Source organism: Geotrypetes seraphini, chromosome 2 (genome assembly GCF_902459505.1).
Source record: "Geotrypetes seraphini chromosome 2, aGeoSer1.1, whole genome shotgun sequence".
Taxonomy (NCBI): Eukaryota; Metazoa; Chordata; class Amphibia; order Gymnophiona; family Dermophiidae; genus Geotrypetes; species Geotrypetes seraphini.
In genome coordinates, this window is record NC_047085.1 from 54078568 (window position 1) to 54096934 (window position 18367).

At 40.3% G+C, this 18367-nt stretch overlaps 1 protein-coding gene across 1 annotated transcript in view; it reads left to right on the forward strand.

Annotated features, from left to right (window-relative positions):
• Positions 1-18367, forward strand: part of CSMD3 (CUB and Sushi multiple domains 3) — a 1852015-nt gene that overhangs the window by 1268250 nt on the left and 565398 nt on the right. Inside the window, exon 30 of the mRNA XM_033933128.1 lies at positions 431-618. Within this exon, the coding sequence (XP_033789019.1) occupies positions 431-618 (188 nt within the window). The remainder of the gene's footprint in view (positions 1-430; positions 619-18367) is intronic.

The following is an 18367-nucleotide window of genomic DNA, read 5'->3' on the forward strand; positions in this document are numbered from 1 at the left end:
CGGGAGCAACACAGAGCATTCAGTGCACTGGCCGGTGCTAAAAACCTCTATCATGGTTTTGTTGAAATTGGTCAAATTTTGACAGGTTTATGCAGAAAATAAGCTTTTTGTGTATGTATTTTTGAAACACATGTAAGCATGAGTTTTAAGGCCTTAGTGCATAGCATGCTATTTCACAGCTGCAAAATGAACTTAATATACACATTAAACTCCATTCCATAGACCCCTATGAGTTTTATTTCCTCTCTTCTAAAATTTGCAGCTGCTACTTGTTATGGTTTAGCAAATGTCGATGTTTCTTGTGATATATAATATTTCAAAAACTCATACTGATTAGAACTGCAGGTACTGTTAAATACGTTAATTAGAAAATAACAGAATGTATTTTGTATTCTAAATAAATCTTTTATATTTGTGTAATGTTTTTCAGTTTCAGCATAGAACCAAACTATGACTTCCTTTATATATACGATGGTGCAGACAGTAATAGCCCTTTGATTGGAAGTTTCCAAGACAGCAAGTTACCAGAGAGGATAGAGAGTAGTTCCTACACAATGAACCTGGCTTTTCGAAGTGATGGATCTGTTAGCTTCACAGGTTTCCATCTAGAGTACAAAGGTAACAACAATTGCTTTCTCTTTCCTCTATATTGTACTTTTATTTTTATTACATTTAGAAACAAAGACTTATTCCATATAGCAAATCTACAATATGAGGGTAATTTTGTAATCATTTTCCGTGTTCAAGAAACATGTTAACAAAAGGAAAATGACTACTATAAAATTACATGGGATGTACACTCATCCAAATGCTTGTGTGGACAAGAGTACGTGTATAATTATGGGGACTAAGCTAGGGCCCTCTGGAGGTATAGTTTCTGGGAACAATTTGAATGGAATGGAAGGGCAAGATTGGAGTTGCACTATACTTTAGAGAATGACACGGTGACAAAATTCATCACCGTTCCCGTCCCCACGGATAACCGCGGGAAACCATCTTCAGGTCATTCTTTAAGGAGAGAGGGAAGAATCAGAGTATGAATGGCCACAACCACTGCCCCGCAAGCTTTGCTTTGAAGAATGCTGGTGTAGAAGGACTGAGGTTGAAATAGACACTAGAAAACGACATGGGATTATTTCCCGCGGTTATCCGCGGGGACGGGAACGGTGATGAATTTTGTCACCGTGTCATTCTCTACTATACTTGTGTACTTCATTAAAAAATAAGGATGAATATTCAATGCAAATTAAATGGGCAAGAGAGGCTATAGCCAGGTAAAATTACACTCAACGAGTCTGCTGCCAATATTCAAGTGCCCCTGAATTTCGGCTTTAATAACATATAGGAAAACCGGACACTGGAATGGAATTCTGAGAAATAGGTCAAAGAGGAGCCCTGCAGTGTTGGTGCCTGGAAAGCTAAATTCCAAATAGAACTGCACATAACACAGTCCTAACTTTGGTCGCTTAGGGAAAAATTCTATAAGAGGTACCTAAATTTAAGGGGCATAAATAAATAGTCACCTAACTTTAGATGCCTAACTTACCCCCCTTTCACAAAGCATGAGCTAAATGCTGAGCTACCCATTCTATTCCTCTGAGTGGCTCAACATTTAGCTTCTGCGGCTTTGTAAAGGAGGGAGTTAATTGGTTAAATTTGTAAATTGGCTTCAATTAGGAGCTTTAACAAGAAATATTGGGAAATAGGCACCTATCTTCTTAGGCATGATTCTCTAAAGGACTTAGGCACCTATAATGTAGGCCTATAAAACCCTAGCCTATATTGCATGCATCTTAAGTTTTAAGTTAGGCACTGCTATGAGTGATTCTGTAATTGTGCCTGTGTGATTAACATGTGATAGGTGCCTAACTTTAGGCTTCTATCTTTTTTAGGCACCAATTACAGAATCTAGCCCTTAGTTATGCAAGCGCTGTCAATAAAAATAGGCCACCACCAGTATTGCTTCCAAGTCAATGCTGGAATAATGTTCTATTGACCTGTCCTTCCCCACCCTATCTGAGAAAGATATCTGTCCACTCACCTAAAGAAGTGGCCCCTTGAGCAATCTCTCTCATGAAGTGCTCCCTAAAGCGGTCCAATCCACTCACACACACACTCTCTGTAGGCTCCCTTTGGCCTACCTACATGTTGCCTAGTAGGCTGGTGGGTCTCTAGTAACAGGCTCATAATACATTATGCCATAGAATCAGAACCTTTATGCTTTCTCCAGTATCTGTCAATTGCATTGTACTCCTTCATCTTAGCTTATGCAACAACTCAGAATACCATGTCCAAAAATGTTGCCTCCTTCAGTACCGTTGAAGAAATTTAGGGGCAATCAAATTCAGAGCCAATAGCAAAGATTTGACTAGCTTCTTTTTCTGCATTCATTCTTGTGAAAACTGCAATGTACATGTGTAAGTGCCATAAAATGTATTCACATTGCCAGATCTGCATTTACATATGTTGTTATCATTGCTTACGCATTCAAAGTCCCTCATAATGATGAAAAGACCATATTGTTTATTTAGTCCGCCCATCCATGTCATCCACCATCCTTTCCTCTCTCCTAAGGATCCAATGTACTTAGAGCAGGGGTGTCAAAGTCCCTCCTCGAGGGCCGCAATCCAGTCGAGTTTTCAGGATTTCCCCAATGAATATGCATGAGATCTATTTGCATGCATTGCTTTCATTGTATGCTAATAGATTTCATGCATATTAATTGGAGAAATCCTGAAAACCCAACTGGATTGCGGCCCTCGAGGAGGGACTTTGACACCCCTGACTTAGAGGAAGAGATAATGGTTACAGCGGATGGGCAGGCTGGATGGGCCATTTGGCCTTTTTCTGCCATCATGTTTCTATGTTTCTATCCCAAGCTTTCTTGAATTCAGATTATCTGCCATAATATTTCTATGTTTCTATCCCAAGCTTTCTTGAATTCAGATTCAGTTTTTGTCTTCTCTAACTCAATCAGAGGCTGATCCATAAATTTATCCCCCTTTCCATGAAAAAGTATTTTCTCGGATTACTTCTGAGTTTATCCCCTTTCACTTTCATCCTATATTCCCTCATTCCAGAGCTTATTTTCAAATAAAAAAGATTTATCTCTTGTGCATTTATGTTGTGGAAGCATTTAAATGTCTCTATCATATCGCCTCTCTCCTGACTTTTTTTTTTTTCAAAAATATACATATTGAGATCTTTAAGTCTTTCCCCATACACTTTATGATGAAGACCACTGACCATTTTAGTTGCTGCCCTCTGGACTGGCTCCGTCATTTTTATATTTTTTTTGAAGATGCAATCTCCAGAATTGTATGCAATATTCTAAACGAGATCTCATCAGAGTCTTAAACAGAGGCACTATTGCCTCTTTTTTCCCCCCTACTGGCCATTTTTCTTATGCACCTAAGGGTTGTAGGAAGTTTTGCCCCCCACATTTCACCCCCAGGAACTTTCACCCCCAACATTCACTGCAGTACTAAATTACAATTTCATAATCATTAAGCATTATCATCATTACCATTTTTGTTAGCCTTGCTCATTTGAATATGCCATTGAATATTCCACTCAAGTAAATTTTTATGGCTACACAGTTTTTTTTACATTGTGCGTATTTCAAATTGTTTGCTATATTGCAGTACTTTTGACCCATTCAGCATAACAGTAGTAAAAAGACCAAATGTAAACATAAATACAACAAATTAAGTAAAGTAAAAATCAGTAAATTGAAACTTATCAATAGAACTACCATGAAACAGTTCAAAAATAAAAGTATTAAAAGCACTGAAATTCAGATGAGAGATATAATATAAGCATCTAATATGAAGCATCTAAAATCAGAACATTCAAATAACATAGATATGATGCTACTGTTTTTCTATAGTACAACTTATCCTATAGCTGAGAGGATAAATGCAGATAGTAGATGAGGATAAGATGGTTGGTACAGAGTGAGTTGAGATAAACAGATGGGAGGCTAGACTCAATGTGCTGATGTATTGACAAAGGGCTTTGCATTCAGCAGAGTCTTTTGCAAAATATTCGGAATTGCAAGTATCCTGATCTGGATGCCCCAATTACTATTTTGATAACCTATGCAAATGAGGCTTGGCATTTAACTTGGCTTCAAAGAGATGATTAAAGGATGTATACTAGAGCTTCCAAAACTCTGGATCAGGGCCCCAGGTTAGGTCAAAAAATTTGTATTTAGGGTTATGATCTGTGTGCACCCTCCATAGGTGCATCATTCCGAATCTCTGAGAGATTCACACAATCATGAGCCACAAAAAGATTAACAAACACTGGTCTTTACAATAAAATTTGCATTCATGTCTGTTTAAGCATGCAACTCATTAAAAATTTAATATGAATACCAATATACTAGTTAACATAAAAAGTAATTCATTTTATTATGTGTTCAATAAATCATCTCTCCATGCTATTAGAATACAGGACTGCTTTTAACTATGGGTAAAAGAAGCAGTTTCCCTAGGTCCAGCATAATAAGGGGACCATCTGTTGTGATAAGAGGATCCCCTATGCTCTCAGTGTGGATGCTTCAGTACAGTTTGGAATGTATTGAAACCACCAGAATGAGGTTTGGAATATACCAAGAGAGACTATCAGAGTATTAGAATGAGGCTTGGAATAAAAAGAGAGAGAGAGAGCCAGAGGGTTCATGGCTGGAAGTTCTCACTGCTGCACCTCTGTTACAAATTCCTGGTACATAAGGGTTTTGCCCTGATGCTTTTATTGTAGATTTGTCCAATCTACAGACTGTGGGCCAAAATTTTTCACCCCCTACAAGTGTTTTTTTTTTGGGCCCTCAGAAGCTTGAGAATTATTGTGGTACTTATGGTAGGATTCCTACTTTCCCCACTGCAACCCAGCCTTCCAACACCATTCAATTCATGGTTGCAGAGAGCATTGTCACAGTGGAAAATGGAAAAGCAGGAATCCTGAGTTCCTTATGCAACAGCAGCCAGGTGAGGAGAAAGAAACTGGGTGAAGAGTGGTAAAGGCTGAGGGTGCATGAGAGAAAGAGGGGGGTGAAGAATGGGGGAAATATGTATGTGTGTGTGTGAGAGAGAGAGAGAGAATAGGTGAATGCTGAAAAGGGATAATACACAGTCGTATTTTGCCACTTTCACAAAACAAGCAGCAAAATATGACAGTCCATGTTTTGGCCCTCTGAATGTTAAATATAAAATGTGGTCCCAATAGAAAAAGCTTGGACAAGCCTGCACTATTGACTATTGAACTAATCGTAGTCAGCAGGGAACAGCCTCTGCTTTCAGCTTCATTATATTTGGATGCAGCTGCAGTGAATAGTATAGGAGGAGGCTGAGATTAGACTGAAAAGAGTACAGTGCAGATCAAAGAAAATTTGGAGCAGTTCAGCTTCTGTTTTCCTATTAGGAGATATTTTTCTACAGTATTTCAGAGCTCCAAGTAATATTTGCATTACTGCCTTTTCATGCAGGGTGTCCCACCTCTGGGACTTATGATCTTTAAGGTGAGCAAGTTTTCTATATAGGTTTGGGTCACTTTAATGCATGGTTTCATGCTGCTTTGCAAAGTACTGTACTTGGTAATGAAGATAGCTTATGATACTGATACTAAGGTGGAAAAAATAATTTCATTAGGGTAAATATTCAGCTGCAACAGTCAGTGTTTTGTTTTGGCTGTTATTAATATTATGTCTGGATATTCAAAGCTAGACCATGTCCAGGCACCAACATTGAATATCTGGATTTATGTAACTGGCTATCCCTTATTCAGTTAAGTGCAAAATTCAGCACTTATCTACCTTCTTGTATGATATTAATTTTTTAGATTTCTTCTAGACTCTTCTCTTCTTTTTTTTTGGGCTCTTAATTTATAGTACAAATGATATGTATCTTCTAACTTCATGATCATCTGCTTATTAACGGCAGAGGTGTCTAAGACTACTAGTACTGTGTCAACAATAATGGCCACTGTTTTGCCCCAACATGGCTTAAGCAAGGGGCTAATTGAAGACTAAAGAGGGTTATTATGCCAGCCTTATTGATGATTTTCATGTGGAAATACTGGTATTTATATGTATATATCACATCAGAAGACAACACAGTCGGTATAAACATATACTTAGCAGTCTGAGGATGGCCATACCCCTAAGATGTTTAAAAATGATGATGCAATTTTAAAACAATGGGAATCTATTTTAAATAAATGTTCTCTTGCTCTTATGGTTAAAATTGCATAACAGAAAAGTAAATTAATTTAGGAGGAATTAGAATTTATGAATAAAAATGATACATGTTTTGAATTATTGTATGAACATTACAAGAAGAATGTTGTTTTGTTCACCAAGGATCTTAAAAATACTAAACTGAAACATGTAAAAGAGATGAGCAAGATTACAAACAAGGAAATATTTATCTACTTGTTGTCTTTGGTTCCACATTGGATACAGTAGACTGTTTTTGCTGTTTCCTGATATCACATTAATGACCTGTGGAAGAAGAGTCTTTAATCACTGAGCCACCAGGAGCTTCCTTTTAGGCAGGGGTTCCTGCCATGTGAGATAGTACCTTAGGTGATTGTAGCCATTTCAGGGCAAAAATAAATTTCCCTTTGGACCCTAGAAAGGGCAGAGTGCAAATGTAAATGGCAAAGTCCACAACCCATGCTCTTTTATAAGACCAAAAAAAGATGTTTCTATTATTTTTTAGTGACATTCTGCCATCTAGGTGCATATTGATGATATCACAATGATATCAAGATTCTGCATCAGACATGTTCACTTGCTCTGAAGCACATGTGTTATGAGTAGGGTTTCTCTTCTTATTTTCTTAACCTTTTAGAAATAAGGTTTGGTATGCTATATATATATTTATTTCATGTGCTTTGCTTGAGTAAAGCATTATTAAACATCTTTTTACCTTAATATCAAACTGGAGTCCTCTTTACCCCAAAAATTAAAGTCCAGTTCACCTATAAGTGGACGCCTCAGGCACGCCTAAGTGACACCTAAGTCATGTCTACCTAACTCTCGCCCAAAAGTAACACCCAAAAGTAGACCTGGTTTTGTAATGCCTACATTTTAGGTGAGGATGTAGATGCTTTAGGACGCTGAATGGCATGCGATTCTGTAAATGGACATCCATATGAAATCCACACCCATTCCTCTTCTATTAGGCACAGCTTTTTCTGATGGGTGTCTATGAAATTGTGGATGCCTATTTTGTGAATTGCACACAGCCTTTAGACATCTAACTTTCAATTATTGCTTGTCATTAATTGGTTCTACTATCCAATTTATTTGGATGCCTAAGTCACAGGACGTCCACATTGTGGACCCCTAACTTTAGGCGTCCTTTACAGAATTTGCCCCAAAGCATCCCTAAATAGAAAGAGGATGGTATTGGCACAAAACTTGACAGATCAAAAACTATAACTTCATTTATCATGCACATGACTGGTGCTTGAATGGAAGCCCAAAAGCAGGGATATGAAGACAGTGCCAGACAGACTTCTACGGTCTGTTTTGTGTATACGGCAAGATGGATTGGGAGGGGCTGGAGTTAGCTTTGACTGCAACTCCAGCTGTAGGGCAAAGTGGAGTTGTGTAACCAATGCTGGGCAAACTTCTACCGTCTCTATCCCATATGTGGCAAGAAGGATCAGGAGCAATAATGCATATTTTATACCAGATTCAAATCACCTGAGTACAGGTCTTATCTATCTCGGAGATGAGAGGAAGACATCTTATACTGGAACTTAGCAAATAAAACAAATAATTACTGGTTTATTGCTTCACTATTGCCTTGAGAATGAATATGACTGTTGTACAGACTGGATAGACCACACAGGTCTCTTTATCTGCAGTATGAAACGGCCTGAAAATGCTCCTATTCATATTTTATACCTAGACTATGGCACTTCATCCTCCCGTACATTAGATCGCTAGACAGCCTATGAAACTTCAGGAAGGCCGTGAAAACCTTCCTCTTTACAAACCCAGCTCCTTAACAACAAGGCGCCTCAACCCCTGACTGTTGGATCTCAAAGGCATCTCCTAGCACACCATATGAACTCCCACTATAACTCGTACGCCACCGCAAATATAACCTGAATAGCTACCAAACTTACTAAACACCCCAAGTATACTCTATTTGCGCTACATACTATAATTCAAATGTAATTCCCAGCAAATCTAAACTGTTCTAGCCAATGGAACCAAAATGCTACACTACCTTTATGTTATGTTATGTATGTACTGCGAATGTTGCAATTTCAACTATGCTTTGTCCGCCAAATTGTGCTGCTGCTCGTGCAGCTCAGATGAAGAAATTGGATTGTGCAGCTGGTTAGCAGCAGGGCAGGAGTTTGGAAAGCTTGCTCCTGCCTGTTGTACCTCCACCAGTGATCAGCAGAGGACCCTCTGCACCTCCACCAGGGATCGGCAGAGGTATGAAGATAGGGCAGAGAGGGGGGGGAACAGAAGGCAGAGCCTGGGAGGGAGAGTGCAGAGTCTGATAGGGGAAGGAAGAAAGGGTGCTGGATGCAGAGCCTGACAGCGGAAGGAAGGAAGGGTGCTGGATGTAAAGCCTGACAGGGGAGCGAAGGAAGGAAGGGTGCTGGGTGCAGAACATGACAGGGGAGGGGAGGATGTAAGGGTGCTGGGTGCAGAGCCTGACAGGGGAGGGGAGGAGGGAATGGGGCTGGGTGCAGAGCCTGACAGGGCAGGACACTTGAATATTAAGCCGCCCGACTTATATTTGAGTCAACCATTTTCCTCCTTTTTAGGGGAAAAGGGGGGTTTTGACTTATATTTGGATCGACTTATATTCGAGTATATATGATACTATTAATGCATTTCTCCCTCCTTTGGACAAAAAATTATGTTCATCCTTTGGTAACCCATTTCATGACAGGTCTATTCCACATGAAATCACCTATCACCTGTTGCTTGGGATCTTAACATAATTCTATCTGTTCTAATGAAATCCCCCTCTGAGCCGCTTACATCATGCTCTCTCAAACTTCTTACTTGGAAAATCATTTTCTTCATTGCCCTCACATCTGCATGCTGTGTGACTGAGCTTCAAGCTCTTATGTCTGATCCTCCCTACCACAACAGAGTAGTGCCTCAAACTCATCCAAAATTCTTACCTAAAGTTGTCTCAGAATTCCACCTTAACCAATCCATAGTTCTATTTATTTATTTAAAAATATTTATAACCCGCCTATCTACAGATCTAGGCAAGGAACAATACAAACATACAAAATCAGCAACTGACAAACAATAAAATGTAATAGAAGCAAAAACAACAAACACATCTATACTCTGTTTTCTTTCCAAAACTGTATACATATCCTGGAGAGGCAGCTCTTCATACCTTGGACTGCAAACATACTCATGCCACCTGGAGTGGACTAAACCTCATAGAGAATCATCCTAACTTTTTGTGGCTTTTGACCATAACAGACTCTGAGTTCCCTTTACCAAGAGAACCATTTCCACTTGTCTAGTGGACTGTATCTCATTCATGTATACTCAGGCTGAGCTGATGCTTCAAGGCCATGTGGTAACCCATTATGTCCGACCTATGGCTATTTTGGTGGCTTCTTTCTGCTCTGCATCTTTTGCGGATATCTGCAAAATGTGCAAAGTGGCTACTTGTTCTCCAGTCCATACTTTTACTTCTCACTACTGTTTGGAGCAAAACACCAGAAGAGAAAGTCAGTTTGGACCAAGAGTTCTGCAAAATTTTTTCTTACCTGAGCACCAACTTTCCCTTCAACCCTTTTGGGTTTCACTATACTCATCTTTATATATCCATTATCTTTCTCAAAGTCATGATCCTGGCAGCTTGGGAGTCCCACATATAAGAATATTATACCTGCTTGTCCTTGGAGAAAGCAAAAATATTTACCTGTATCAGGTGTTCTCCGAGGACAGCAGGCATACATTCACACAACCCACCCACTTCCCCTACTTGGCTTCATTGTGTTGTTACAGAATTGGTGTTCCCGCAAGCCAATGTCAAGAGGGAAGGCACTGATAATTGTGCGGTATGGGCACTGCCTAAAGATTTAAAGTGACAGTGAACTTGGTGGTAGTGTTCATACCAGATTCCATGGATGACATCACTCACATGTGAGAATATATAGCTGCTATCCTCTGAGAACACCTGCTACAGGTAATTTATCTTTGTTATTTCACTTCAAGTACCAACTTCATCAGGCATCTCAAGGTGAATATTGTAGTCTACTGGTACATTAATTGTCCACTTGTTAGTGTCTCATTTTCATCTAATTTTCATTATGTGGTGCTGGTTTGGCAGGTTAAAATGTGTCAGCAGCATCTATTTCACCAGCTGCTGTAATTTGTTAAAAAGCTGTTGTGATTTATAACTATCTGACAAATGCTTTAAAAATTTAAGTCTAATCCTGTTGCAATTCAGTTGTTATGTAAAAATGAAAGTACATTTAAATTTAAAATCACTTAATCTCTCCCTTAATTGCATTCCTTCATTCATTTTATACTCTTCAGCAAGACTTAGGTTGTTTAATCTAGCTTCAATAAATGAACTTATGTGCAAAACGTTGCATTAAAACAGGAGCAACATCCTAGACACCATGCAAGGTTCAAGGTCATGCAGTCAACAATGGCAACAAAGAATGTGGAGTGATGAAGGAATTATCAATCCAAGCTTAAACAAATTGTATGACATTCACAAGACCTTGCTTATTGCAGAACGATAACAGATAGAATGTTTCTGTAACAGCAGATCTTTGGAGCAGCCACAAGCACAATTTCCTTGGAATGAATATTAATTACATAAACAAGGAGACACTACAGCACCATTCTCATGCTTTGGCTGTTCATAGGTTTAATCATCTGCACACTGGGGAGAAAAGTGGTTAAATGATGGCTGAACTGTTTGCAGATTTTCACATAACAACTGAAATCATCTGCTGTGTTATTGACAATGAAGCAAATATTACAAAAGCCTTTTATCTTCTGGATAACACTTGCATTGGTGGCAGTAAAGAGATAAGAACATAAGAATAGTCTTACTGGCTCAGACCAATGGTCCATCTAGCTAAGTAGCCCCTCTTCATGGTGGCCAATCCAGGTCACTAGTAAATTTCATCTGTTTTCCAATTTCCTAAGGTCTGCCTGCAATTTTTCACAATCTTCATGCGTTTTAAGAAGAATGGCAGTTCATACTCAACAGAGTCCAACAGCCAGTACCTTCCAAGTCAGAGATGGTTGAAGCACTGATGTTGGATCTCTGTTTAATACAGTTGAAGATGAATCATGTGTTGGTGACATTGACTTCAGTTAGTATCAGAAGTTCAAGCGATGTGTCAATCTCACATTCAGTCTTGTGGCAGATGTTGACAGTTGTGAAGCATGAAAAGATTTGTGCTACAAGTGAATGTTTTACAGGGTCACGAGGAAAGTACAGGTTCTTAGCAGTGCAGTCAATTGGCGTGTCAAACATGCAGATGTTGTTGAAGAGGTGGTTGGACTTACATTCCTCGATTTAACCTGCACAATGTGAGTTTCATATTACATAGCCATCAGTCAACCGATTACAGTTGGAGTAGAGAGGATATGTCAACAAAAAATAGGGCTAGAACTGATGACAGATACTGAGATGGTGCCATTGTCAACCACAACTGATATCCTGTAAGCTGAAAATGACTGCTATATTGGACATGTACTTGTAATCCCCATGATAATAGGAATTCAGTGAAAATTACAGGGATTGGCTGATATCAACCTGAATAAAACAACCAAGGGTTGATCCAGTATTTGAAGATGATGGCACATCCTTGCTTCATTTAGACATGATCATTTGGTATAAGTGTGGAGCACCTGAATGTTAGGCATATTATGGAAATTAGGCACCTTCTTTCTAGGTTCTGACTGTGCACCCTTTGGGCACCTAATTGGAGGCATTCAGTTATAGAATTTCCTTCTAGTGCAACACAAATAATGTATATGGATATAGAACCTGAAAAAACCTCCCAAAACATTGAGCACTATTCTATAAACAGTTAAGCACAGTTTATAGAGTAGTACTTATGCCCAGGAACTGCATCTTACTTTAGGTGCAGCCAGCTGAACCAAATGAAATGTGGTACAAATCCTCACAACAAACAGGGGACCTCAATATTCCATTGTGCAATCAGAGAAACCACTAAACAAAGAACAAGCAAACGGAAACGGGTCAAGTGAAGTAGATGTACTGAAAAACACCCAGATTTATTGATAACATAAAATCTTATATATAAAACAGTATAAATCTATAAAAACAATAGAAGCAAATACAGCTGACAATGGCGACCTAAGAGTTCCAAGTTGATTCCTATCTATAAAATGAAGTAAATGTCTGTGAACAGATGAGTCTACTTTTGTGTCTGAAATGTAGCAGACAATAAAATCCAAAGATGCAATATGACAATTCTGTTGGCAGATGGTGTAGCAAGTCAGTGTCCAAGTAGATGAGATGGGACCCTATATGGGCTGTGTTTCGGTTTATAGAATGCCTTCATCAGGGGTCCACCATTTACATCACAAAGCTCATCCAAAAATATGAACAAATCAAAACAAAAACTGTACAGCATCATGGAGCACCAACACTGTGTAGCAAAAGCTAAGCAGTATGGCGAGCGACCCTCAGATGAGTTATATGGTCCTTGGCTGTCTAAAACATAAAAACCTAAAAGTCACCAATAATCCAAGTAGTGAAGAGACTACAAACAAGCAGCACAGCTCACAAGACTACAATGTAGGCTGGTGTCATGTACAAATCCTCACACTTAAATTAGGTTCAGATCTTTTTTATTCTATAAAGATGTGCTTAAATCCAATGAATGCCCCAATCCACCATGACACTTCCATTTCTGTATCCCTTTTTAAATTCTTGCATAAGCACCCTGGCAGCCAATTGAGACGCATGTTTTTAGATAAAAGTTCTCCGAGGCAGGACGCCTACAATCTAGGCATTTGTCGCTGATCTAGGGAAACATATAGGGATACCTATATTCGCCCAAGGCTGGGCGTGGGTTTGGTTTCACTCGGAAGTGGCTATATGAGTTTAAGCAAGGGAACCCCTGATCAGCTTAGTTGGCAGGACTTCATAAAACCATGGCTTCAGAGAGTCCTGCTGCAATCAGTTGAGTCGGCTATGGCAGAGGTCCCCTGGCACGCACCCCTGTAATTGGCAACCATTATGCCTGCCATAGATCTGGCATAAGTGGATGCATCGACAGTTAGGCTATCTTGGCACCCAGATGCTGTTACAGAATTGGCGCTACCCACGCTATATCAGGTCAACCAAATGGGGGTGCTCAATTATTTAATTGCCCATTTACATTATCTATAATAAAACGCTAAGCACGCATGCGCACTCTTACCTGCGTGATCCGTAGGCCCATACTCCCTCTCTCGCAGACTGCAAGATGATGTGTGGTCTTGCCGGCTCTGGCTCCGTTACACTTCACCGGTGAAGTTTATTTTTAAGTTCAAATCGTCACCTTGGCTCCTCTCTCGAGCAGCACCAGCATCGGAGAAAGTTTCAGATGCAGACGGGGATTGAGAGAGGAGCTGCCGCCGCCACTTGGAACTTAAAAATAACTCCCCAATACTAGCAGGCACGTTCGACGGAAATCATTTTTAAAATAGCTGAGCAGGCCAGAATGCGGGCAGGGAAGGGAAGGGGGAGGGACTGAATGGAGCAGGACAGACCGTGGGAAAAGAAGGAAAGTGGGGGTGGGGGAAATGCTGCTACTGCTGCACAGGGACCTGGAGGGGAAGAGAAATACCGCTGCTGCTGCTGCATAGAGAAGTGAAGGAGTAGGGAAATACTCCTGCTGTTGCTGCACAGGGAAGTGGGGTGGGGAAGGGAAATGCTGATGCACAGGGAACTGGAGATGGAGGGAATGCTGCTGCGGCTGCTGCACAGGGAAGTCGGGGGGAGGGAAATGATGTTGCTGCTGCACAGGGAAGTAGGGTGGGGGGGAATGCTGCTGCACAGGGAAATGAAGGGGAAGGAATGCTGCTACGGCTGATGCACAGGGAAGTGGGAGGAAGGGAAATGCTGCTGCTGCACAGGGAAGTGAGGTGGGGAAAAGGAAATGCTTCTGCATAGGGAAATGGAGGGGGAGGGAATGCTGCTGCTGCACAGGGAAGTGGGGTGGGGGCGAAATGCTGCTGCACAGGGAAATTGAGGAAAAGAATGACAGACAGACAATGGGAGGGAGGGAGACAGAAGAAAAAAGAAAGACACAGGGGCAGGGAAAGGGACAGAAAGATAGACAAAGAAAGGGGCGCAGGAGGGAGAGAAACAGAAAGAAAAAAAGACAGACAGGCATATATTCTAGCACCCGTTAATGGAACGGGCTTAAAGACTAGTATTATATATTTCCATATGGGTTCTGATTATGCATTTCATTAATAAAATAACTCATATAAAGAAAACAAAAAAGTATGGACTCCTTTTACTAAGCTAAAGTTCTTCTAACTAGCTGAAAATTTAACTTCTAAATTTACAATATATAAATACCTAAAATTGTAAATCCTGGTGTTCTAGAGGAATAGCTACAACACAGTAAAGCAAATAAGTAACATTTAAAATTTAATTTAATATATCATTTTTTGTACAAACAATAATGACTTTTTATGCTTTAGAAATACTGTATGCTTTTATCTATGCAAAATGTTTCATTAGCAATCAGAATATTTTATGGATATTTAGAAATCTAATGATCCTCTCAGTGTTTAAATACAATGCAATTTAACTCTTATATTCCACAAAGTACCTATAAAGCTCATTGTGGTTAAAACGGGAATGGGAAAGGGACTTGCAAACCACCTTTTTTGTAGTTTTACAACCACATTCAAAGTGGTTTACATATAGGTACTTCAAACATTTTCCCTAATTGTCCTGTTGCGCACACTATCTATCTAATGTACCTGAGGCACTGGAGGATTAGGTGACTTGCCCAAATAATGTAATATAAGAAGTTGGAATGCCCTGGATGAATACAAATATAAAATTCTAACAACTTTGTACAAGAACAAAACTTTCAACTCTATAATTGCATCCCTTATAACAAGATATTAATAGCTCTCAATAAGTAATCCTTAAAAAATAGATTTAATCGTCATTCTACCTTGAGATAATTACTCAACTGTCTCAAATTTAATGGAAGACGATCCCACACAATTGCTTGGTAAGGAAAAGATGATGACAGCATTCTCATACTCAACCTTTTTTTACAGATGGATAATTTAACTTCATATGATTTCCAAGATCATAATTAGAGACTTTAAACGATGACAAAAATAATTCTAGCAGATAGTGAGGGCCTATGCATCCATGATAAATTTTAAAATCTTTTAAATAGTTCATGTACCTGATTACTATTCAATGTAAACTGCTTAGGACATAAGCAGTATACAAAAAAAAAAATGGAAAGAGGAGAAAATAAAGTGAACCCTGGCTTCCATAAGTAGCCAATGTAAGGAGACTAGTAATGGTGTTATATGATCATAGCTATGTGATGAAAAGATAATCCGGATGCTGCATTCTGAATGATCTGCAGCCTCTTCAACATAGTCTTGAGACAATTCACATAAACAGAATTTAAAAAATCACATTTATCAAAGCTTGTACAATCAAAATTTTGGGGCATCAAAGAACTTCCTAATGTCTTAGTTTTTTTCAATGTAAGAAATGCATTTCTAACAACAGTAGTAGCCTGGGTTCCATAATAGCCAACTATCATCCTGAATTCCTAATATCTTTGCAGATGAATTAAATTGATGAGAATTATTAATTAAATAAAAATTCCTATCAAACCAGGGATAGCCTGGAGAAGCTAGTAAAAGAAATCGACTTTCCTCTTTTAATTTTCAAGTTATGTAACGTTATCCACTGTTCAATACTGTCTACACAATAAGTTATTTGTTTCAAAGTTTTAGTCCAGTCTCCTAATACTAGCAATAAAACAGTGATATCATCTGCAGAGGAAAGTACTTTCAGACTCATAGATTTCATCCTGCCCCTAAAGATTGCAATAGCACATAAAATATTATAGGGGACAGTGGAGATCTTTTTGGGACACCAGAATAGGCAGACCATCTATTAGATAGTTCACCCTTTATCTTAACCTGCTAAGATTTTTTAGCCAGAATGCAAACAGGATGCTAGGAATTATTAAAAAAAGGGATGGTTAACAAGACTAAGAATGTTTTAATGCACCTCTATCGCTCAATGGTGCAACTTCACCTAGAGTATTGCATTCAATTCTGGTCTCCTTATCTCAAGAAAGATATAGCGACACTAGAAAAGGTTCAAAGAAGAGCCACCAAGATGATAAAGGGTATATAACTCCTCTCGTATGAGGAAAGACAAAAAAGGTTAGGGCTCTTCAGCTTGGAAAAGGAGATGGCTGAGGGGAGGTATGATTAAAGTCTAAAGAATCCTGAGTGGAGTAGAATGGGTACAAGTGGAACAATTTTCACTCCATAAAAAATTACAAAGATTAGGGGACGCTCAAAGTTACAGGGAAATACTTCTAAAACCAATAGGAAGAAATATTTTTCACTCAGAGAATAATTAAGCTCTAGAACGCATTGCCAGAGGATGTGGCAAGAGCGGATAGCATAGCTGGTTTTAAGGAAGGTTTGGACAAGTCTATAGTCTATAATGAGAAAGACAGAACAAGCTCCGATCCCGTATAGTGAGGAGCGAGGCCAAATCAGCCGAAGCCGGAGCGAGAAGATGGGGGGGGAGGAGGGGGATGGGAGGAGGATAGGGAAACGCCAATCAGTGAGGGAAGCCGGGGGGAGGAGGGGGGTTAGGAGAAGAAGGGGAAACGGAAGGGAGGTCGCCCCTTTTCCCGATGACGATCCAGGGAGATCCCGCGATAAGCGAGGTTTCGCTATCACGGGTAGTGGCAGGTAAGCACAGCATATGGGTAGAAGGCTGACATCTTTACAGTGGTTAAGACATGGGGCACGTCGTCTTGCTTGGACGGCAGGGGGCCAGGCCATGATCTTCACAACAACGTACCGCTGACGAGGGGACACCTCCTTGAATGGGAAGGGTCCGGTGAGCTGGGGAAGCTTGTACGGCGCCCCACATTGTGCGGGATAGAGAACCAGATGCTGTGCGCATGACCATCAGTTCCTTATATGTTGCCTGGTGATGTACATTGTGTGTTATGCCATTTTCTGAAGTGCTTACAGTGTACAGTTCATCACCGTTCATGCTTGATTATGATGTTCAGTTGATAACAGTTTGATAACAGTTTGATGTAATTGTGCTGTTATGGCTGCGGCCAAATAAATTCCACTTGAATTGATAAACGCCTGAGTGTCATCATTGTGCCACGCTAGACCATGAAGGGTATGAGCAACAGTGCTGAGTGCACGATTTGAGAACAAGCTCCGATCCCGTATAGGGAGGAGCGAGGCCAAATCGTCCGAAGCCGGAGCGAGAAGATGGGGGGGGAGGGGGAAGGGAGGAGGATAGGGAAACTCTAATCAGCGAGGGAAGCCGGGGGGGGGGGGGGGTTAGGAGAAGAAGAGGAAGCGGAAGGGAGGTCGCCCCTTTTCCCGACGACGATCCAGGGAGATCGACACGACTTCCCTCCCGCCCACCCTTCACTACTGTCGCAGCCAGTCTGGCAGGTAAGCACAGCATATGGGTAGAAGGCTGACATCTTTACAGTGGTTAAGACATGGGGCACGTCGCCTTGCTTGGACGGCAGGGGGCCAGGCCATGATCTTCACAACAACGTACCGCTGACGAGGGGACACCTCCTTGAACGGGAAGGGTCCGGTGACCTGGGGAAGCTTGTACGGCGCCCCACATTGTGCGGGATAGAGAGCCAGATGCTGTGCGCCTGACCATCAGTTCCTTATATGTTGCCTGGTGATGTACATTGTGTGTTATGCCATTTTCTGAAGTGCTTACAGTGTACAGTTCATCACCGTTCATGCTTGATTATGATGTTCAGTTGATAACAGTTTGATAACAGTTTGATGTAATTGTGCTGTTATGGCTGCGGCCAAATAAATTCCACTTGAGTGTCATCATTGTGCCACGCTAGACCATGAAGGGTATGAGCAACAGTGCTGAGTGCACGATTTGATGGGGGAAGCCACTGCTTGCCCTAGATCAGTAGTATGGAATGTTGCTACTCCTTGGGTTTTGGCTAAGTTCTAGGGACCTGGATTGACCACCATGAAAACGGGCTACTGGGCTTGATGGACCATTGGTCGACCCTGTAAGGCTATTCTTATGATTTTATATTCTTATCCAGAAAATCAATACAAAACACTTCT